At 41.3% G+C, this 24,420-nt stretch overlaps 1 protein-coding gene across 1 annotated transcript in view; it reads right to left on the bottom strand.

The window, feature by feature from the left end:
• PLD5 (phospholipase D family member 5) overlaps positions 1–23,913 on the bottom strand; it is a 207,759-nt gene extending 183,846 nt beyond the window's left edge. The window contains exon 1 of the mRNA XM_019647599.1: positions 23,578–23,913. Coding sequence (XP_019503144.1) covers positions 23,578–23,580 — 3 coding nt within the window. The 5' untranslated portion in view covers positions 23,581–23,913. The remainder of the gene's footprint in view (positions 1–23,577) is intronic.
• Between the last annotated feature and the right edge of the window lie 507 nt (positions 23,914–24,420).

The following is a 24,420-nucleotide window of genomic DNA, read 5'->3' on the forward strand; positions in this document are numbered from 1 at the left end:
TACAGTACTTTACTAGGTAATAGTGTGATTTAATTTAGGAAAAATGGAGTTGAATTTTTCCCGAAATTACCTCACACTCTTGTAAATGTTTTTGCAATGACAGATAACAGGAGACTCTGGACACCCAGACTACACAGAACAGGACTGAGAGAGTAGTTTCGGGGGTACGGTGTTGGCTATAGAAGATGTAAACATAAGAAATCACCCCCGTTTCTGCCTTCCTGTACTAAGCTATGAGCAAAAAGAAGCAAACGCTGAAAGTCCTGTGTTCACAGCGAGGTCATATCCAGGCGGGCAGATAAAGCATATTTCAAAACAACTACAAACCAAGAGTAACTGAACAGCTACAATTTTCTCCACAACAAATCAACACTAAGAAAGCAGAAAAATCAGGAGAGGCTATGCATGGCAGACAATAAAAGCAAATACATCCGAAAAATGGAAGATAAAACAGGTGTTCTAGAGGAAGAGAGCCTTGTGCTGAGCTTAAAGGTAAGATGGGGTGACTAGATAAAAGCGGGGTGATGTTGAAGGGGAGGAAGCATCATATCTGAGTACAGGACAGCATGGCCAATTATCTAAATGAGTAAATGTACCCTACATCGCTTTTATAGTCAAGACTAATTGGGGATCTTGAACAAGTCATTTAGGCTCTTTGGTCCTAAGTTTCTTCATCTATAAAATGGGAATAATCCGTTAGCCATCTCCTAATTATAAACTAGAATTGTTATTGCCCAGTACAGAAAGTCATTCATTTTGAGGATCAAAAGTCTCAAGGATACTATAGAAAGTTTCTAGAGTTTAACTCCAGGGGGTATTGTCAACGTTAACAATATTGTTACTAATAAGAAATTATTAACATTACCCAGCAACACTGTCACGTGGGTGCCTTTCTTTATACTTTGACCAGAGGGAGGCATCACGTCTTCTACACTATCCCGACTCTCATATGTCATGTACATTAACAAGCACAGAAGTCTCGAAAAAGTCCATTCCGCAGTGATTACATAACTATGGCATACCATGTAACTGCAGGAAAAGTGAAAAGCACAACGATGGCAGATGGGAACAAGTCTTTCTAGTTCACCTTCATACTTTTGAAGCTATCAGATCTTAAATTCCTGGAAATTCTACAAAGCAGAAACTCCACCATCCCATATGGAAAACAAACCGCTTTCCTTTTTAACATTTATTCTTCGACCAGTCTGGGTATCGCTGAGCAGGGCACCGATTAGCTGACACAACTGTTGCCTCCTGCCCCCCAGAACCACCAGACAGCAGAGAGCCTTTGAAACTTGTCTCCAGCTACCTCTCCACACCAGAAGCAGGTGAGAACTTTAAAACAGTTCTCCGCCCCCCATTTCCCCCCCCCACTTTAACGAGCAAATCTGATTAACAGACATTCTTCAACGTTCTTGATAGTTTTTCTCTGATCTAAATAGTTTTTCTCTTGATAGTTTTTCTCTGATCTAAAAGTGAGCTGCAAAGATGGGAGGAGCAGGGAAGAAAATAATTATAATCAGATCGAAACAGGGCTGGAATCTCTCTTCATTCTAGAGAATGAACTTCTGAGCTAAAGTGGTGGACGTTTTGTCTTAGAAAAAATTCAGAAACTTCCAAATACTTTTCTTCTTACTGTCTCCATTTTAAGCAGACACACTGAATTCTAACAGGCTTTAGGGAGACCTCCTCCAAGAAGCGACTATTTTAGTCCATTTGATACAGTGAACAATTAAAATAAATGAGAAGGCACTTCCCCGAGATCTGGCGGGTGACAGATACGAAAGCCAAAATCACATCCTAGTTTGCCTTCAACTGTCTTGCCTTATAAACCAATTGCAGAGTCTCACAGTTTTGTTCTAGATGAGGACATATTTACCCTCTAGTGAGAAAAATAGCTCAACCACTCTTCCAATATTTATTCTAAAATGAAAAGTATTTTAGGTACAGTTACAAGGGAACAGTACCTAAAATGTACTGTTTTAGTACATTTTATGTACTAAATGGCCTCAATTAGTTCAGCTCTCAGCTTCAGGTTATTTGTTCACTAAATGCCAAAGCGGCTGCTCTCATAACCCACACTCTCTCTCCTCTATTTTCCTGGCACTTTGTAATCTCATATTGTAGTTCTGCACTGGAAAAAATCTTGTGGTCCAAACTCTCGATTGTACAGACTTTCAGTTGTACTAATATTAATTGTACTATCTTCAGAGGCAGCAGCGGGGGAGGAAAAGGGGCAGAGGGAAAGACACCATGATGATAAAAATGTATGCGGGAAAACAGGTGGAGAAATGTTTAAGTATGACATAGAAATGAAAAAAACTGTCCATTTAGTTAGGGCCAGCAGTCCTACTCGTCGGTGCTGTATAGTGAGGCTTCCAGACAAAGAAAAGTTCTCAGCAATCTGTCTCAGGCACAGGCAGCCACTGTCCTCTGAAGGTAGATGTGGTCCTGCCAGGCTGGGTGACATCTCACGGTCCCTTCACACCTTGGCGTCAAGCCATGGCTCTGTGAATGACAAGCTACAGTTCAAAGGTGAAGGGCCACCAAAAAAGTCATCTGATGAGAAACAAGATGTCACAAATAATATTAACACGAAAAGGGAAACTTGATCTTGAAAAAGTTCAAATAACCCTCAAAGCCAAATAGAATTTCCTTTGATGCTGATCCAACGTCAGTGTCTGCCAAAGGCAGTTTAACTTCAGTTTGGCAGAAGATGTTTGCATTTTAACTCAGGAGTGAGAACACAAGCTTTCCAGAAATAATTTAACCCACAGGAAAGCAAATAGGCAGCCTGAGTTTGACTGCAGGGGCTGTAAACAAGAATGAAAATATATTCAAGCATTTATCAGCATGACCCCAGATATCAGTAACAACCCAGGAAAACTGTATCAGATATTTTTGTTAGTTTTCTGACGGATTACCATTTTTATTTCTTATCAGTACATCCCCAATGGCACGTAAATCATTGTTTTCTTTCTATATAAAGACTAATGACTGCTTCTGCATCTTTCAATCACCATTTGGCCATAAAGTAAAATTTATTTTCTCATAGTTCTAGAGGCTTAGAAGTCCAAGATCAAGGTGCTGGCTGGTTTGATTCCTGGCGAGGGTGCTCTTCCTGGCTTGCACATGGCCGCCTTCTCTCAGTGTCTTCCCATTGCAGAAAGGGACAGAAAGTGCTCCAGTCTCCTCTTCTTGTAAGGACACTAAACACATCATGGCGGCCCACCTTTATGACTTCATCTAAACCTAATCGCCTCCCGAAGGTCCCACCTACAAATACCATCACATTGGGGATTAGGACGTCACTCTATGAATTTTGGGGGGAACAGAAATATTCAGTCCACAACACCCAGACATGACCACACACACTTGACTCCTACTCCTAGTGTCTGGCTACTTTCTCTGTGTAGGCTCTGCCCCTTGCTACAATGGGGTCCCTGCCCCCAAATGCCCAGGACCCAAAGCCCAGTGGTGGTAGTCACTCACAGGCAGGGATCTGACTTTCTTGTTCTGAATTTGGTGCTGGGTCCCCATCACTGTGCTCTAACCAACTGTTGGTCTAGATGAACTCTGAAAATGGCATTGTGCGCACTTGCCCGTACCACAGCAGCTCCAGTGTGCCTCTGAGGTTGTCTCCTGTTCTCTCGCATGGGGCAGGTGTCGTACCTGAACCCAGCTCCTCCTCTGATCCTTCTTGCCCTGTGTCCCCTCAAGCTAACCCCAAGCCTCACCTCCAAGCCCTGAGTAATTCTACACGTCTCCGAAGCAATGCAGTTTTGATTTAAAAGCTGCTCCATCAGACAGGTCTGGGTCACCCCACAGACTTTGAAGAACACACCTATTTGTAAAAGGTTTGTGGAGGCGTGATCTCTTTTAAAGGAGAAAAGAGATCCCCTTGGGTGATCTTTTCTAGGGAATTAAGATAGCAGGGAAGGCAGTTCCACATGGCAATTAAATCTTTCATCCACATCACCCCCCAAGCTCTTTATTTCACTCTCACTTGGATCTCAAACTATGAGACACGTGGCTTCCGCTCATGGTGTACCAAGATCCTGCTATATTGCACACTCGTGGCTTATTTATACCTGTACATCTTTGTTTTTGCTACTTTAAGAGGAAACAAACACAAAAAGAAGAGCAACATCATTGATCGACAATGACTGTCACTTGCCTAAAAGGTAGGTTTCACTTTTCAATAGGGTAATAGAACTTAAAGTCCCCCATCTCTGAATAATCAAGCGTCTGGTGATTTTGGAGATAACTTTTATCCTTCCAGCTGTGTTAGCTTTGGTTCCAAGAGCCCTAGAGAGCCAGGTGTCTGAGGTATTCCTTTTTCACTCTGTGAAAATGAAATCAGACCAGTAAATCACAACTATGTTAGAAGTTCATCAAGTTAGGGGAGTTTCAATCAGAGGGCTTGGGGACACTCTGCACCACGGGATGCTTACAGTCATTTAAGTACCCTAATCCCAACCTGGGGGGTCAGGCAGAGAGAGGACCTCATGATGGTCCGAGGAATCCTACACACAAATCAGAGAAACCGCCTGCTCTGCTTGCCATAAGCTAACGCGAAATGATCCAATGTCCCCAGTCATGTAAAAGGAGCATACGTAAGAGGAAAGCAGAGATTCACGGAATCTCTGAGAAGGTGATAAAACTACATGCTGTACTTAATGCCGCATCACGGCTGGTCAGCAGTTACCGGGCACCCACTTACTGTGGCTAAGGAAGTACAGGAACTATGGTGGTTACTTTACATCATATTATTTGTGTGTGTGTGTGTGTGTGTGTGTGTGTGTGTGTGTGTTTTACATTTTTCTCAATCCATCTGCTATATACACAAGTCCACAGAGACTATTGGGCAGGATAGGAAGAAGGAAATGGAATAACATTAATGGGAAATACTGACATCATCAAGGATGAATATTAGAAATAAGCTATTGATTTCTATTGGAAATCAAAGGAGAAAATCAGCTTCTTATAAATAAGACAAGGTCACAACGGGAGCTGCCAATTTAGGAGATTCCTCGTGAAGTCTAAGGGACCGCATGGTAATGTGGGGAGCCTTCACCCACATCTCTGTGTGGCCTGTACCCTGCTCAGCACTCATAGTGGAGGGTATGTCTTGGAAATCTATTGTCCACAGCTGAAGTTTAAGACCACCAACCAAACTCAGGCCTTTATCCACAAGACATGCAGGTTTAAGTATGACACAGGAACTAATAATATTTTCTGTTTTCCTAAACGATCCCAAGACAATTGACGCTGGCAAATAAAGCACAGCAGGTCGCTGAGTGTTTCAGGCAGCGTCCCGGGGGTGGGCACCACTGGAAGACCACAGCAAAGGAAGGGGCAGGGCTGACCAAGGCCACGTTCCTGGGCATTTTCCATTTTCCAAATTAGATTTGGGGTACAGGAGACCCAAGTGGAGAAACCAGAGGAAAAAAGCCACAGGGGTTTAGAAAAACAAAAAGTCAAAGAGGCAAAAGACAGATTTTAACAGGAAAAGGTGGCTATTTAAAAATGTGACTCAGATACAGAATTGCAATTTTTCGGATTAAAAAAAACCACACTCTAAATGTTGCCAACTTGACATTGTGCCTATGTCATCCCCATGTCAAAGTTTTTTTGTGGCAGATGGCAAGGAGCGAGATGACCCAAAAATGTCAATCTTTTTTTTTTCTTATAAGAAACAGAAGCTATCAAAAGTACACAAAACAGCCAAGGTATTATCAAAAGCAAAAGAAACTAAAAGCCTTTTTCCGTAGTCATGAAGTATTCACTAAAGTCCTAATTCTTCCACAAAATGTAGCTTATGCACAGTAGAGCGTTTTCAAGTAAAATGTTCTCTTTAACTTTTTTAGTTTAGTTTTTTTTTTTTGGAAGAAAGGAAGATATTACACGCACATTATAAAAACACACATAAGTATACAGTGAAAAGTAGGTCTCTCTTTCTCTCTCTCGCCCTTGAGGTGCTTTCTGAGAAGCAACCATTCTTGCTGGGTTTTGGCATGCCCTCAGAATTCATATTTAATCCTAGGAAACAGATACGTTTGTGTTTGTGTTGTCCACCCTTTTATGCAAACAGAGCAAACTAAACACAGTGTCCTGCACCTTACATTTCCCAGTTAATACACTGAGGATATTGTTGTATATGTGTTGTTTCGCTTACTCATTCAACAAACATCTGTTGAACACCCACCATTTACAAGGCACTGATCCAGGCACTTGGTTGCAGCAGTGAAGAAACGAAAAATGTTCCTGCTCTGAGAGGGCTTATATTTAGTATAGAGACTCATACCAAGAAATCAATGTCTCAGAAATCTATATTATGTCAGATGGTAATTAGTATTCTTTTTTAGAAAGTAAACAGGATAAGGATATAGAGTAATAGTGATTGTGATGGGGGAGAAGGAAGGCTTGCTTTAAGTGATGACATTTCAGTTGTGATCTCAGGGGAAGATCAGGTGAGTATCAGAGGATATCTGTTCAAACAGAAGAAAGGGCATATGCAAAGGTCCTGAGACAGGTGTGTGATTACCACACACACACACACACACACACACACACACACACACACACACACGAGCAGCAAGGTCACTGTGCAGAGGAAGCAAGGGAGACAGTGACAGGAAATGAGGTCACAGAATAAGGGGGAGAGCCAGGTTGTGTAAACTCCTGTAGCCCTTGGTCAACCATTTCGTTCTGCATGAGACGGAAAGTCACCTGTGAGTCTGTGGCAGAGGAACAATCAGCTAGATGTACATTTCAGAATGACCATTCTGACTGGTGTGCTGAGAAGCTCCAGGCAGTGAGGCTGGAAACAGATAATGACAATAATCCAGGCAAAAGGCAATGCAGGTACAGACCAGGGTGGAGCAGTGAAAATAGTGGGCAGTGGTCAGATTCCAAAATGCCTTGTGCCTGTTGAGCTGTCGGAAGTTGCTGAGGATCTGGATGTGCAAAGTAGGAAAAAAGAGAAGCTTCAAGGATGACTATGAGAGTTCTAACCTGAACGACTGAAAAGGTAAGAGCTGCATTTACTGAAATGGAAAGGCTGTGGGGTCAGCAAGGCTGGGAGAGCAGAGGTGACCATGACCTTGCATCTAGACACGGCAGGGTTGATATTGCCTAGCCTATCGCCAAGTGGAAATGTCAAGGATGCCATGTGATTTAGGGGTCTGGAGGAAATGGTGAGGCTGGGGATGGGGGTAGAAACATAGGAGCTGTGGGCATATGGATGGTGTTCTGAGACATATCCATTGTAAACATGTTACATGTAATCTCAAATTTGCTTGCTCTTTTTAAACAGCTGCGTAGTAGGGAACTTTTTATATTAAAGGATCATTGCTTGGAGAAAAAATCGGAATACACAGTCCAGTTGATCCTCATTATTCACAGATTCTATATTTGCAAATTTTCCTACTAAATTTCCTACAATTTATTTGTCACCCTAAAATCAACACTTGCAGGGCTTTTTCAGTCACTCACAGAGAGGTGAAAAATTTGAGTCAATCCAATGCACACATTCCCAGCTGAAGCTGAATTTCTTGTTTCAGCTTTCAGACTATAAAATTGTGCCCTTTTTCTTGCTCTATTTAGTGCTGTGATTTTTTGTTTGTTTGTACATTTTTGTGCTTTTTTTGTTGGTGATTTCACTGTTTGAAATGGGTCCCAAGCAAAGTGCTTAAGTGTTTTCTGATGTTCCGAAGTGCAAGAAGGCTGTGATGTGCCTTATGGAGAAATATGTTAGACAAGCTTGGTTCAGGCATGAGTTACAGGGCTGTTGGCTGTGAGTTCAATGTTAATGAATCAACCAGGTATATTAAATTAGGGGTCTTTAAACAGAAACACACGGAGACCAAGGTTAAATGTTGACTGGTTGAAGAAAATGTTGTGACCAGAAGTTGACAGAAACCTAACCCTGCATTTCCTCTGCGAGCAACAGGTTAGCATTCAGTAATTCAGTATTTGTGCTGACTTCATTGGACACAACTGCCACAAATAACGAGAATCGACTGATATGCTTTTAGATTTTTTTCTCCCCTTGACACGAGACGCATAAGATGGAAATTACTTAGAGAAATCATCTGCCACTACTCTGTGTGTTAAGGTGGAACTTCATGGAAACCAACCCAGAAAGTGTGACCTAGTTTTAAGCAATAGTAGAGAAGAAAAACAAGTAAAACGAAACCAAAAACAAACAAACAAGCAAAAAAAAAAAAACCCTCCATTAATAGTAAGCACAATGATCTGTGCACAGTGGACCCTTAAATGCTGTTGATTGACAAAACCCATCGGAGTACCTAATAGCTTTCCTTACCACAAAAGTATCCTTGTGTCTTACCCAAATCCCCAGTGTAGCTTAGAACTCCATCCACTCTTGGAGTTCATGGTAGAAATAGAAATTTGGTGATTACTAGCTTCTCCTGTACCAATCCTTCATACACTCAAACACATATTAAATTGCCCCATGCTCTTCCATTCTCTAAGTAAAATGATCCTATCCACTTTCAGACTTCTTTCTTAGGTCTTACTTTCCATCCTCTAATCAACTGAAGGGCACTCAGTCTGCTTTAAAAGATGAAGAGTCATGTCATCAGTTTTGCCCTGTAAATGATGAATTGCAATTTCCACCTTGTAACCTCCAGAGCCCACTCGTGTGTCATAAATGTTTAAGTGGTGATGTCATTTCTTATCAAGGTCTCCATTAGCAGCTGTTTTAATATGTAATCGCTCTTTTGATCCTTCTAATTAAGAATTCCCCTTCTTTATTATAAAAATATCTTTACAATGAAACTGTGAATTATTTAACAGCTCAAGTGCACAGAGAAAGCTTCTTATCCAAGAAAACACAAAGACTAAGTAACACTGAAGACAGTCAGCCTACAACTGCAAGCTAATTATAAAGATATTTAATGTTTATTGACCCAAGTTTAGAACATGTCCACCCTGGGGGGTTGGGGTTTTGTGTACAAGTTCAGGTACCGTTTGTTTTTAGTTCTCATTGTCTATGTGCCTTGTCACTGACATAATGTTCAGCTTTTTTAGTTTGTTTGTTTGTTTGTTTATTTAGCTGAGCCATCCTACCACTTGTTGGCAGCTCAGCGGCACCTCAGCTCGGGCCAGGAATCAAACCGGAGACCCTGTTGCTCAGAGTTCGTGCTCTTGAGCGAGCTCTTAACCAACTGAGCCACTCGGCAGGCCCCCATGTTCAGCTTTTTTAAATTATTAAAGTAAAGTTGAGGGGCACCGGTTAGCTCAGGTGGTTAGAACTCCAGCTCATAATACCAAGGTTGCCGGTTCGATTCCCGCATGGTTCACAGAGCTGTGCCCTTCACAACTAGATGAAGACAACTTCTTGATTTGGAGCTGATGGGTCCTGGAAAAACACACTGGTCCCCAATAAAATATATAAAAAAAAGTATAGTTGACACACAACAGTGTATTAGTTTCAGGTGTAAAGTTTCAATGTTTATACACCTACATCTTATGAAGAGATCGCCATGACAATTCTAGTAACCTTTTGTCACTGTACAGTTATCATATTATCGACTATATTCTCTTTGCTATACATTACATCCCTGTGACTTATTTATTTTATAACTGAAAGTTTGAGCCTCTGAATCCCCTTCACTTTTTTTACCCATCCCCATACATCCTTTCCCTTTGATAACCATCAGTTTCTTCTCTGTATCTATGAGTCTGTTTTGTTTGTTCATTTGTTTTTTTAGATTCTACACATTAAGTGAAATCATATGGTATTAGTTCTTCTCTGTCTGACTTATTTAACTTAGCATAACACCTTCTAGGTTCATCCATGTTGTCACAAATGGTAAGGTTTCATTCTTTTTCATGGCCAATTAATATTCCACTGTGTATATATACTATATCTTCTTAATCTGTTCGTCTATCGATGGACACCTAGGTTGCTTCCACATCTTGGCTATTGTAAAATGCTGCAATGAACACAGCAGTACATATATCTTTTCAAATTAGTGTTTTTGTTTCCTTCGGATGAATACCCAAAAATAGAATTGCTGGGTCAGATGGTAATTCTATTTTTAATTTTTTGAGGACTCGCCATACTGTTTTTCATAGTGGCTGCACCGATTTACATCCTTGCCAATACTTATTTGTTGTGTTTTTGATAATAGCCATTCTGATAGGTGTGAGATATCTCACTGTGGTTTTGATTTGCATTTCCCTGATGATTAGTAATGTTGAACATCTTTTCATGTTCCTGTTGGCCATCTGTCTTCTTTGGAGAAATGTCTATTCAGGTCCTCTGCCCATCTTTTAATGGGATTTCTTTTTTTTGATGTTGAGTTTTTTATATATTTTGGATATGAGTTTTTTAATACATTTTGGGTATTAACCCTTAATCGGATATATCATTGGCAAGTGTATTCTCCCATTCAGTAGGTTGGTTTTTTGTTGTGATGATGGTTTTTTTCAATGTGCAAAAGCTTTTTAATTTGCTGTAGTCTCATTTATTTATTTTGGTTTTTGTTGCCCTTCCCTGAGGCAACATATCCAAAAAAAGTTTACTAAGATGGATGTCAAAGAGTTTATTGCCTATGTTTTCTTTTAGGAGTTTTATAGTTTCAGGTCTTACATTTAAGTCCTTTATCTATTTTGAGGTTGTTTTGTATATGGTGTAAGAAAGGGGCCCAATTTCATTTTTTCCCATGTATCTGTCCAGTTTTCCCAATACCATTTATGAAGACTGTCTTTTCCCCATTGTATATCCTTGCTTCCTTTGTCATAGATTATTTGACCATAAAAAAATGGGTTTATTTCTGGGCTCTTTATTTCTGTTCTATTAATCCATGTGTCTGTTTTTGTGTCAGTACCATACTATTTTGATATATATATAACTTTGTAGTATAGCTTGAAATCAGGAAACATGATACCTCCAATTTCATTCTTCTTTCTCAGGGTTGCTGTGGCTATTCAGGGTCTTTTGTGGTTCCATAAAAATTTGAGGAGCATTTGTTCTAATTCTGTGAGAAATGCCTTTGGTATTTTCATAGGGATTGCACTGAATCTGTAGATTGTTTTGGGTGGTATTGACATTTTAATGATATTAGTTCTTCCAATCTATGAGCACAGTATGCCCTTCCATTTATTTGTGTCAATGTTCAGCTTTAAAAAAAAACACATTTCTTATAGTTTGGACCATCAAGTGATTACACCATGTTCTACCCACCCCGACATGGTCAGAGATTTCTAGTACATTTAAGAAATTTTCTATAAAGTTCAGGAATTTAAAAGAAAAAAGAAGAGGAGCCTCATTAGGTTATGAAGCTAAATTCCTAGAAAACATATGATTGGAGAAAGCAAGAGAGAATGGGGTATCACGATATTAAACTAGGCATTCTAAACATTGAACCCCATGGCTAGAAGGCTACAGATGACCTTAGATTAGTCACTTGACCCTCTGGGTTCTAAGTATCCTCATGAAATTCAGGTACTCCATTATCTCCAAGATCTGTACCTTTTCAAAATGCTCTGCTTACAGTGAGCACATTTAGTTGGGGCTGGAGGAAGATCAGTGACAGCACGAACTTCACACATGGTTAAATCTAAATTAACTGGGGGAGGGTCGATATGGTATTGTATTTGTATGTCCCTCCAGAGAGCTTACTAAGTGACCAGTAGGCATAAGAAACCACACTCCAAGTCTGGAGATAAAATCTAAGCTTGCCTCAAACAAGGCGTTGTGTCATTTTCCAACAACTCAGATATGTCACTCCAACACCAACTGGGAGTTTCACAATTCAATTCAATGCTGACACTAATTACCTATAGTTCATGCAGATCCCATGGGTTAATAAGGACTCAGTCCCACAAGACTGCCCCCACTTCAGATCCCAGCCACCAAGGGGGCCCCCAAACCACCTGCACTTCTGCAGGTGGACTACCAATTAGGAGTTCCCATGATCTCCCCTCCAAGTTTTATAATTCTCTAGAATGACAAAACTCAGGAAACCACTATACTTACAGCTACAATTTATTATAAAGGACACAGCTTAGGACCAGCCGGATAAAAAAGATGATTAGAACAAGTTGTGGGTTGGGGGGCGGGCACAGAGCTTCCATGGACATGCCACCCTGCTAGCACATCAATGTGTTCATCAACCTGGAAACTCCCTTTACCCCTTTGTTTCAGAGATTTTTACTTAAGCTTCATTTGATAGGCATGGTTATGGTTGATTAAATCACTGGCTATTGGTGATTGAACTCAATCTCTGGTCCCTCCTTCCTGGAGGGGCAGATGGAGGACATGGAAATGAAAGTTCTAACTCTATTCTAATGCTTGGTGTCTCTGGTAACCAGCCCCCATCCTGAAGCTATGCGGGGGGACCTGCCATCAATCACCTCAGTAGCATAAACTCTGATATGGTGGAAAGGAGCGCCTTATAAATAACAAAAGATGCTTCTATCACTTGGAAAATCCCAAGGGTTTTAGGAGCTCTGTGCCAGGAACCAGGGACAAAATCCAAATATTTATTTTTTTATTATACATAAAGGGTTATTATTATACACAAGGTTCCCAAGGTTGTTATTTGCCAGGGTTATCATTATTATTCACGAGCTTATTATATGCAAGAATTCAGAGTCCTAGCTTCTTGGCCAGTTCTCAAGCTTAAGAATAAATCATGACTAAGGTCAGAGGCGTGCATGGGGAAAACTTCCCCAATGGCCTTGGATGGCGAGATGGCTAAAGATGCCAGAGAAACCTCTTAGCAGAATCTTCCCAGTGGGCAGATGCTAGAATGGTTACAATTTTCTAACCCACCTCAACTCTCCATTCCCTTTGGAGGAAGTGACTAACAGATGCTCTGTGACTCACATAATCTCACCATGTACTTTCCTCTCTCTGTTGTGTAAGAATTTAGTAAATTTACAAACATCTACATAAGTACTTACTGTGTGTCAGCTATTGTTCTAAGTGCTTTGCAAATATTCACTCATTTAACTCTCAATTCCCCTTTCAGGTAGTTATGACTCTAAAGAAACTGAGGCACAGAGAAGTTAGGTAACTTGGTCAAGTTCATATCAAATGAAAGGATTCAAATCTGAAGTCATGCTCTCACCACTATCCTCCTGTATAAGCTCTGGACTCATTAACTGATAAATGGTGCTATTATAGAGGAGTATTACCGCCTTCATCATTTTAAAAAGGAAGACTTTAAAATCGCACTCCTTTTCTCCTCTCCCTATATTTTTTACATTTTTTACATTTTAGGGGAATGTAGGTCATCCACTGGTTGCAAAATAGTGCAATGAGCTGTAAGAGCTTTGGAGCACTCTTAGGTATTCTTGGTTATGGAGTCTGATACTAACAAAGAACTTTTTAATCAGCCCCAAATTCTCCCCTGGATGCTTGAGGTATATGTGGTCCACTGGGGTGATCTCCAGGTGGGGAGGCCGTGGTACTATTGATGGCTGTTTGGGCATCAGTAGGATTAGGCTAAGAGAGTATCTTTAGAATAGTGGATTGGAAGAAGGGTATGTGCAAATGCTGGCTTCAGCATGGACGGTGGCAGGCATGTGAATCTTTGTATTTGTACTGACGCTGTTCCTTCTCACTATTCACATGGCCTATGTTAGGTGGGAGTTGGGCCATACAACCTGCCCTCTAAACATGGCTGCTTAAATCAGAGTTTACAACAAATAGAGGGATGGGGTGTGAATCCTGATGCTCACTGCTGGGGATTTGCCATTGGAGCACAGACATGTCAGTCATAGACTAAGGCTGAGTATCCAGTGAGGGGCAGTCTTATATATTAATTTATTAATGATGAGCTATGAGTGGGAGTCTTCAGAGATAAACAGGAGAATGGAGTAGATATTGTGAAGCAGAGATGTGGAGAGAGAGAGGGAGTGGGAGGGCGGGGGGAGAGAGAGAGAGAGAGAGAGAGAGAGAGAGAGAGAGAGAGAGAGAGATGGAAGAGGCCACCTGATTTCTGGAGGCCTCTCCACAATCGGGTCCAATATCACAGGAAAGATGGCTGTACTTCCTGTGGGGGTTTAGGACACCCTGGTTGCTCATAATAAATTTTTCTTTAACTTAAGTTGGCTTCAGCATGTTTCTGTGCCTTGGATACAAACAATATTTGTGATTAAGATTCTAACCTGTAACGTAGATAAATTTATAATTTCAACAAAAAACCAAAGTCATGATGTTACCATGTTGCAAGGGATATTAAGACAAGAAAAACAGAATTACCTCTTTCCACTCTAACTTCCCACTTCACAAGGATTAATTCAAACTGAAAAATAATACCTGCCAGCTTTACTGAAGACCTTTGGATCAGTCAATTATATTTTTTCCTTTGATCTTTAAAGGCTTCAAAAGGTGCCAAATCAGTGTAAAGACATTTGGGGCCACTAAGTACAAATCTCTGCTTTTGAGATCTTTGAGAAAATGCAAGGGCATTCTCCCAAACCTGCATATCCCGCCTAAGGCCATGATAGTCCTCACCTAATGAGAACATGATCTCTGGGATTCTTTGGAATTCTTTGGAAATTCCTCACCACTCACGGAAGCAAGGGGAACACGTTTAGAAGAGGAATCTGCAATGCCATCCTGGTTTCTATGGTTTTCTTACATCCTCCTTTTGTCTACCTTGATCACTGTATCCCCACCACCTGGTACAGGGCCCCAAACCTAGTAGGAACATGATAAAAGTAGGCTAGCTCACTGCTAACTGCTTTAACGAAGAGACCAAATGGTAGAATGACTCCAAGACAAGCAGAGTGTACTTTCTGCACATGTAGAGTCCAAGTCAGTGCATATGGGGAGGGTGCGCCTTTGCTCAATGGGGTCATCCTGAGACCCAGGTTGATGGCATCTTTGCGGTCTTCAACATGGGGCTCCCGAGTAACCCTGGACAGGAACACTCAGCCAGCAGAACAGGGAAGCACCTGGAGGCATAAGCGTGGGAAGGCGGACAGGCCTGGATGGGGCCCACATCACTTTCCTGCCCACACGCCATTAGACAGATTTGTGTTCCTAAACCATCAGTACCTAATGCACAGTGACTAAAAGAGTGGGGGTTATTAACCTGAGAACCAGGTACAAGCTCTAAGCCATTGACTGAAATCCACATATTTGACCAATCCTAAGGGCCAGCTGGACCGTATGAACAGCAGAGGTGGGTACAGACTCCATGCCTCTCAAGGTGGCCCAGCTGTCACACTTCAGAGTCCCCGAGAGTTTAGCCACAAGGGACGAGGGGGAGCGAGTGGCCTGCTGGGCTCCCCCACAGGCTTCTCTTCCTCTGCTCCAGCCCCCGCCCCAGTCCACAGGCTGAGCAGGGAGCACTGTGCAATTTCTGAAAACATGTCCCCAGCCTCCTCTCACCCTCTGCTGCCCTCCACTGCTCTGTTCATTACTGTGCGTAATACCCTTAGAATCAGGTTATTTATCCCCTTGATGTTGAATGAGCGAAAGAGCAAGAGAACCGGATTGGCAATCGCTTAAACCTGAATGTACAAAAATGCTCACTCGGCATTATTATACACAGTCATTTTGCAGAAAAATTGGACACGCCATCAGTGTCATGGTGATGGATGACAGACAGCTATATGCACTGGCATGGCGTGATTGCGACGATATGCTAAATTTAAAAATCAGGACTCAATAGCACATTTATGAGTAATATTCATAAATGAATATTTACTTATGCACATAAATGAAATATTTTGTTTTTGGTTTTTTTGACTAATATTTATATGCCATGCATTCTTCTAGCCATCAAGGTTATGACAGGCAACGTGGTTCCCACTCATGACAGTCTATAGTCTGTTGGGGAAGAAGACATAATCAAATAATAGTATAAATAAATATGTAACTTAAAATAGTGATAAGTCCTATGAAGCAAAATGCAGGATATTGGGAATATATAACTGAAAAAAGATTTAACCTACTGCCTTTAGTAAAAATTGTGTGTGTGTGGTGTGTATATACGAGTGCAAGTGAGCGCGTATATCAGAAGGCTAGAATGATATATGTAAAACAGTCATATATACACACTGAATGACCTGACTTTTATTTCCAGCATGTTATGAATCTTCTGCAATTGCCATGTGTTTCTTTTATCACCAGAGAAAAACAAACTTAACAAATTAATTGGGTTCACTAAGTTTGTCTTAGTTTTGTCAGTTACATGTTGGGCTACCATTAGATTTAGAGTCATCAGCTCCTTTCTGTGTTTCCTCATATGAAAACAAGAACTTATATTTCCTGACTTTAGAGGGCATGAGAGTATATTACTCTGACACATTTGAAGTGAATAGTAATGAGAAGCTTTGAGAAAAAAATGAGTCAGGCAGACATTACTTTGGCCACGCATAGTACAGGAGCCTTCACACCCATATTCCGCGAGGGCCCAAGGGAGCTTCCACTTGTACCTGGCAACTCTTTATAACTGGTCCTCTGCTCAAGTTGAAGCATCAGACATATCTTCGTGGGAAAGTCCTAGAAAGCCTGTTAAATTATTTCTGATTAGACTTATTTCTTACAAGGCTATACAGATCATTAGCTTGTAACATAGTTTAATCTTCGCTGTTTATAATTTATCTCTGCCATTTCCAATGGTTTCCAGTACTTTTAGCAGCTCAGCCTTAAGCTTCAGTATGAGGCATGAGTGAAGGGTCCCGCCCACCGCCTCCTGCTGACATTACGAGACTCTCTGATGGGACCACTGAACCCCTCTGCGCCCAGGCCCTGAAGTACCACGTGGACTTGGCCTCCAGGTGATTTGAAAGCTGACCCATCATAGAACACTAAAAAGGCTTACTTGAAACATCATAGTTCCTTTAAAAAACTGCTTACACATTTTCATAAATGGCGCACAGTCCTCTTACAAAGAGCGTTGCTCAAATAAGAAAAAGAATGAAGAAGAAAGTTTGAAGATATCTCCCAAATTCCACCACATACCTCTCCATCTCTACCCAGGCACAGAGATCTACTGATAGAACTCCACATAAATGGGATTATTTGCTTCTTTTTTAAAACAAAGATTAAGGAGGGTATATAAAGGTTAAAAGTAAGTAAAACTGGATTTGGGGGTTATGTAAGTCATATAAGTTACATAAGTTATATAGATTATATATATGAGTACATAAGATGTCACACGAAGGGTGCCAAAGATACCAGCTACGTTCTATTCTTTGAGCTAGGTGCTAATTACAAGACTGTTCATTTTGCAAAAAGTGAGTTGCACATTTATGACTGATGCATTTTTTCAGTTTGCTTGAATAAAAAGCTTTACTTAAAACCCTTCAATTTAAGTAAATTGATAATCCAAGCAAATGAAGGAGAGAGTCAGTGAGAGAAAACTTACCTAATCCCAAACCAATTAAATCCACTTTTAAGCCATCTTTAATTTTGGGTATCTTAAAAATTATAATTTTTAATTATTATTCATTAAATTTAAATTATTCATTAAATGGGCTTTCACTCAAATTTAACCGGCGATTATAAGTCCTAGATTGGGTAAATGGTATTCATTTTCTTCAATGTTATTAAACGTAAGTTATAAACATAGTTTTGCAAAGGATCTCCATGCTCAGTAAGCACAAATTGGGCAAGTCTTAGTGGTAGCAACATATTACGGTATAGCCTGCTCTGCTATGACAAACGCTTATGTCAATGAGTCGTACTTTCTATAAACTAATGAATCGGCAATAGTGTCAGTCACAATCAATATCATATGGATACAGCATAACGGTTAGATTAAAAATGAGATTGATTAAGTATATACACATGTGACTTTCCCCCCTTTCTCTCTATCAGGGATTTTATCCATTTCTTAAAACATTTCTATATATGTTTAACTTTATTTTCATTTCATTATTGAAAACTAAAGTAGGCACAGTAATTAAATAAATGAGGACATTAATCCAAGTGCTTTTGTAACATAAGCTATAAATCCACAGTAAATTTTAAGATCCAAATCCCACACTTATCCAAATAGATACTCTTCTTCTTCTAGGGTGGGGTCAGAACAAGGGGGGTTGACTCAGGGTGGTGCATATTAGGACATCCGAGCCCTTCACAGAGCCAATAAGCAGATGCCCGCAGTCGAGTCCTTAGTGGTCCAGGATGTCTGGGCAGATTATCCACACACTGCATTGTTAAATCCAAACAGTAAGTAAGACAGGAAGTAAGACAGGAAAGACAAAGACACTAACAGGTACCTGGGAATGCCACTGGGTAAGGAGTGCTGAAGCAAGAAAGTGAAAAGGAGGGGAAATGAACTTGGACTATCATAAGCTCAACGAGAAATACCTAAGGAGGCTCTGATGTTATTCCTGGGTCTACATTTACAGGAAGGCATGTAAAGCTGCAGTTAGGGCTAATGACCTGAACTATACCATTTCTCCTGCAATCTTCTGAGCATCTCTCCAGAGCCTTAATCCACCTGGAACCTATTTAATTTCTAGGTTATCCAGCTAATTAGTTTCTTTATTCTAGGTTTTCCATCTACTACATTGATTTTACTATCAATGTTATGCTCAATCAGCACCAACTTCAGTGGCATTTTATCCATCATCCCATATATACTTTCTCTGGGTCTTCCTACCACGTGGGACCTGTCCAGCCTCCATCATGAATTATCTGTACCCATGAGGCTGACCAATGAGATGAAAATTTGCACCAAGTTCATATATGCTTGTTTTCAGCTTTGCACTTCCTTTAACTCATCAAGTATGGTTCCTTCACAGAAGACCACAGAAAAAAATGATTGAGAGAGACTACTCATTTTCATTATATTGTTGATATGTGCAATTTATAATTTTTAATGCTCCTGACACCCTCTTCAAGGAGAAACTCAAAGATACCAACACATTCAATCCCCTAAAATTGTCACATATCCCCTTTCTTGACAATCAGTGTCTTACTTATTCTAATTAATATAATTCCTCACACCTTCAGTCTATGTACTTTTATATTTGATGGGCGGGGCTTTCATATCCACTCACTGTCCTCTACCTCTTCCCATTCACCTTATCAACATAGCTACAGGTCATCAATTACCAAGAAAATTGCACTGCAGCTATCAGTGATTTCCAGCTATATCCACTTTGTCCTCCACATGTCACCTTCAAACTTCTAAAACCTGTGGAACTATGTTTGTAGAGACATAGAACTTCCTTTGAGCCTCTGAAATTACCTTCTTCTCCTCAAGGACATAACCAAAAGACCATTTTATTTATTTTTATTTTTTAAGCTGAGCCATCCTGTCACCTGTTGGCAGCTCAGTGGCTGCTCAGCTCGGGCCGGGCATCGAACTGCTCACACTCTTGAGCGAGCTCTTAACCAACTGAGCCACTGGGCCGGCCCCAAAAGACCACTTTATATTATATCTTAAGCCTCTGTTTTCTCCTCAGAACACACACTACATTGTCACTCACTTCTAAATACCTTATTGGAGTTTGGGCAACAGCTATAGGAGTCATAGGTTACATATTCTGATTCTCAGACATTTTCTTCCTTGATCTAAGTCTTTTTTAACTCATTCTACAACACACGGGAGCTATCATGTATGAGGCATCCTGCCTGTAGGAATTGCAGCCAGCGGAGCTTTATCCACTTTCCTTGAGCCACTCGCTTCAAGTGCCAGAGTCTTGGCTTTTCTTTTTCATGTTTCACATCCAATCAATGGCCAGTGCACAAGAATTTTCCATTGACGTCGTCTCCTACTTTGATTTCTTTTTCATTGTCTCCCCACCATCCTAATTTAAATCCTTGTAATTTCAAAAGTTTCCTTCTGATTCATCTCTCTGCCAGGGTCTCCAGCTTAATCAAACATGAATTCTTCTTTACACAAACATATTGATGTAATTATCACAATGACCTGATGGTGGTAAGAATCATTATTCCCACTTTGCAGATAAGAATGGTAATTGTGAAAGAGAAGAAATACTGTCCAAAATCACACAAGTAATAGGTGGGAGACACAGAGATTTAACTCGATGTCTGAGTACATTTACACTCTCCTTCCATAACATAAGACTATCTCTCAGTTGGTTTAAGGGAAGTTAGCCAGAGTGGGAACATAAGGTAAGAGTTATGGTGTTGGTATGTAAATTAGGTTCCAGGACACAGTTTCTACATGGTGGAGGTGGGGGCGGGGGAGGGAAGAAGGGGCTTTCCCCACACAAAACACCAAGAAATTCTCCAACACCAGCTGGATGTCCAAAAATTCAACTCACGCTGACACTATCTACCTGGAGATGGCATCAGATTCCACAGATTAAGGGTTCAGTCCTACAAGACTGCTCCCATCCGTCCACTTCAGATGCCAGTCCTAAGCCCAGGGTGTCACCTGTACTTCTGACCAAGTGGCTATAAATCAGAGGTTCCCACAACCCCTTTTTGAGTTCAATTAATTTGCTAGAATGGCTCACAGAACTTAGAGAAACATGTCACTTATTAGATCACCGGTTTATTGTCAAAGGATGTAACTCAGTAACAGCCAGATGGAAGAGAGGCACAAGGCAAGGTATGTGGGTGGGGGTTAGGAGTGTTCATGCCCTCTCCAGGGGTACCACTCCTCCACAGCTCCATGTGTTCACCAACCCTGAAGCTCACCCAAGCCCATGTGGGGTTTTATGGAGGCTTCATTACATAGGCATGATTAAATCATTGGCCATTGGTGACTGGTCCAACCTCCGGCCCATATCCTCTCCCAAGACAAAAGGATGGGGTGAGATTGGAAGCTCTGACCCTCTAACCAGCCCCCATCCTTAGGTGCTGTCCAAAAGTCACCTCATTAGCAAGACACCTTGACTGCTCTCGTCACTTAGGAGATTCCAAGGGTTTTAGGAGCTCTGCTCCAGAAACAGGGAAGAAGACCAAATATACAGTTCAGATTACAAATCACAATATCCCAGTATGCAAATGACAGGAAACCAAAACAGGTGACATCGAGAAGAAAGAACAGATCTGTTTGGGGAACAGATCAGACATGAGGAGGAAAGAAGTCCAAGGTTATTTGAAGTTTTAGGGGCTGGGCCTTTGAAGGATTGGCCTGGCTTTCCTTACTCTCTATCCTAGAAGGTTGTATGTGAGGTGGTTTAACAAGTAAGGGCCCTGCATTTGTTCCCATCCTGGCACTACTTTTTACTGGCTGTGTTTCCTTAGGAAAGTACTTAACTTCTCTGTGCCTTAACTCAGGTCAACCAGGATAATAATTGTATCTGCTTGAAAGCAAGGATGACGATCACTAAAGTGCTTAAAACACTTGGTACCCAGCACATATGTCTTACATATTTGTAAAATATTATTTGAAAACGCCAACATTTTTCCTTTTTTTTTAGAATAATCTTAAGGTGTTTGTAATAATGTGGTATGGCTTTCATTATTTGCACTTCCTTTAAATTTGTCATTAAAACAAAACAAAACAAAAGCCATCAGAGGCCAGAGCCCAAGTCAGACTGGTTATTTGTTATAACGCCCAGCAAGTCCTGACTCTAATAAGGTCAAGGAGAGGGTTTTAAACACAGTGAGTGTCTTTCTTCTTGGATAAGTGAGATAACTGGTCCCATTTGCATGGTCAGAAACAGACTGGTTTCCTTTGCATGGTGGAAGGGACTCAAGGAAAATCCATAGATTCACTCCCCTTACAATACAGACTGGTTTGTTGACCCACTGCTTGCTGGACAGACTTGTCACTAACAGGAAAGCCAAAATGCGGTTCCCTTTGCTAAACTACTAGTGAGGATGTCTTCTCTACAAAAGGGTTACCATGTCAGTGTTTGCAAAGCTCTTGTTTTAATGAACAATGAAATAATTGTTTCCCACTCTCTAGTTAATCAAAATAACCAGACTCTGGCCTGGATGCAAATGGCTTGAAGTCACCCTCTCTCCCCTCTCCTTTTTTTTTTTTTTTTTTAAATTTCATTCTCTTAGTTTCATCCCTTCCTCCAAATCAGAAGGAAAGTTCGCTCCTGTGGAAGTCTATACACTTTCATCAGGTTGTGATACTGCATTTAAGTGATCTCAGCCCTGGACTGGCTCCATGCTTTCTCCCTGGAATACAGAAATACCATACAAGATTATCACTATGCTTACGTTTGTGCCCACGCTTAACTTAAAGTGTGCTGGCAGGGGACTCTAATCTGTAGTTCAGCCCAGTGCTTTCTAATCCTTAAAGGAATGTTCTCAGGCTACTAAAGAGAAGTAAAGAATTATTATGCCTGAGAAAAATCAGGCAAAACATTTCAAAGCACTAAGGGGTCCCATTGAATCCTCAGGCTGGACAGGTTGATTTGTACCCACCCTGCTGATTCAGGAGAAATGAGTGTCTTTAATGTGACTTTTCCACAGCTCAGGGGAGCTTCTAAAATGGATGACGTGACAAATGGTACCAGATATCAATTAAGGAGGAAAAACATCTGACCCTTATCTTTGCTGCTTTATTTCTGTGGTATTTTTGCTCATGAGTGGGTGATCTAGGATGGATGGTGAGGGCAGGAAGTGAAATGAAGTAGTCTCATAAATCAGGCGTCTACTGTCCCCTTTTCTAAGTTGCTGGAAAGGCAGACTTACTTCTATAAATTCCCACATTCCCTTCATCAGCACTCTCTTCATTCATCCGGATTATAAGCAGAATAATCATTTCCCACACATCAGCTGTGCAGTCAAATAAGTGTATTTCAGGCATTCTCTCCGTACAGTAATAGGTCTTAAAATGTTATGTAATCTTATTATTACCAATGTCCTTCGCCCCTTAATTCCTTAAAGAAAACGTTTAGTGGCTTCACTGTTAGACCAGTTCCTCCTACCGCCCCTTCCCCCGTATCAAGGGTGATGGAGAAGAGGAACCCGGAGGAGAAACACGGGGAGCTAAGCACACAGTCATTCACTCCCATGGCGAATTTTAACGCCTGGTCCAAAGACTTCATGTTTCCAGTAAGGCGTGCCTGTCCCTGGCTCTGTTTGTTTTGCAGAGTGAGTCCAACAAACTTCCTCCCACCAAAGTCACAACACACTTTCCTGTAAAACACGGGTTCCTGTCCTCGCTGCCTGCATATGATAGTTTTAAAAGAAAAAAAAATCATTTTGAAGTTTGCTCCGGTAATATTTAATGCATCCTACCTGCAAGGAAGCCCAGACTATGACAATTCACTCATCAGAAAAGAACCATGGTACCCCCACATGAAAACACCCAAAAAACAGGCAGTTATGTCTTTGAAGCGGTCTCCTGAGCATTACAATTACATTCCGAGGAAAGCAGACACTTCAGCAACAGCGTTCATCAGAGCTCGCATTTGAGGTCACCGTGGGACAGTCCTTCCCAGGCAGAGCTCAGCAAACGGTCCTTATCAACCAGAAGACAGCATGACCCCTGACACAAAAGGAATCATTTTTCAAAAATCAGTGCTCTGGTGGGCAAGGGTGTTCCTGCCCTTCTAGTGAATAACTGACAGTGCCCCAGAGCTCAAGGGACTGTCAGCCTCCTGCTACCAACAGCCATTCATTTTCACCAGCACCTGCTAATATTCTCTCCCAGGTAACCAGGTCTGCGAAAACTCCGGGGTTCTTACCATTGTGATCCAACAGCCCCTCCCTGCAGAGCCGGGCAGCCAGGAGCTGTTGCTGGTATGCTGTTCCCAATGCCACTGGAGCCTTTGGCGACAGAGAATGTTTCATGTGGTGCAAATGTATCGCCACTGATTATATTTCAGTCCCTCAATTGCTGGCCTGGATGCTTTGGAAATCAGCCAAACCGAGCGGGAAGAGAAAGAGCTACAGCTCACAATCTCAGAATTTCCCTTAGAATGTCCTCTTACAAAGGTGGGCCCCTCATTCAGCATTTTAGTAAATAAATACCGAGGACTGCTACATTCAATGACCTCTCTCTCCCTGTTTCCCTTGTAAGCTGAGTTGGGTTTTGTTGCTTGTGGAATGAAATTATGGCGAGAGCTCAAGCTGACCCAGGGGACGCAGGCACTGCGCCGACTTCCACACACCTCCAAGCTGTCCAGGCTCGGCTGCTATTCCGATCAGAGAGGAGAATCTGCCTGGGAGAGGAAGGAAGAGGGGAAAGCTGCAAGCACTCCTGGTTCCAGCAGCTCCATGCTAGAGGAATCTGCAAAGTGCTCGGAGGAGCAGACGCAGGACCCCAGTCAGGCCTTAACCATTTGGTGTCAACTTCCAACAGGTGGGTAGAAAAGTGCTCTGTTCTTCAAAAGAGACTATGGAACACAGCCTTCTCTGGAAGAATAAATAAAAAGTTCTTCAAATGCAGGAACCCTATTTCCTGAGATGCTTTAAATCTAGCCAGGTTGCTCAATTGTAATTATTGAGCTCTTAGCTGCTCCTGTTTTGACATTTTATTGCTTCAAAATCTTATCTCAGAAGGATTCAATCACACAACTAGCACACAG

This window comes from Hipposideros armiger, unplaced genomic scaffold, assembly GCF_001890085.2.
Source record: "Hipposideros armiger isolate ML-2016 unplaced genomic scaffold, ASM189008v1 scaffold_113, whole genome shotgun sequence".
NCBI classification, from domain to species: Eukaryota; Metazoa; Chordata; class Mammalia; order Chiroptera; family Hipposideridae; genus Hipposideros; species Hipposideros armiger.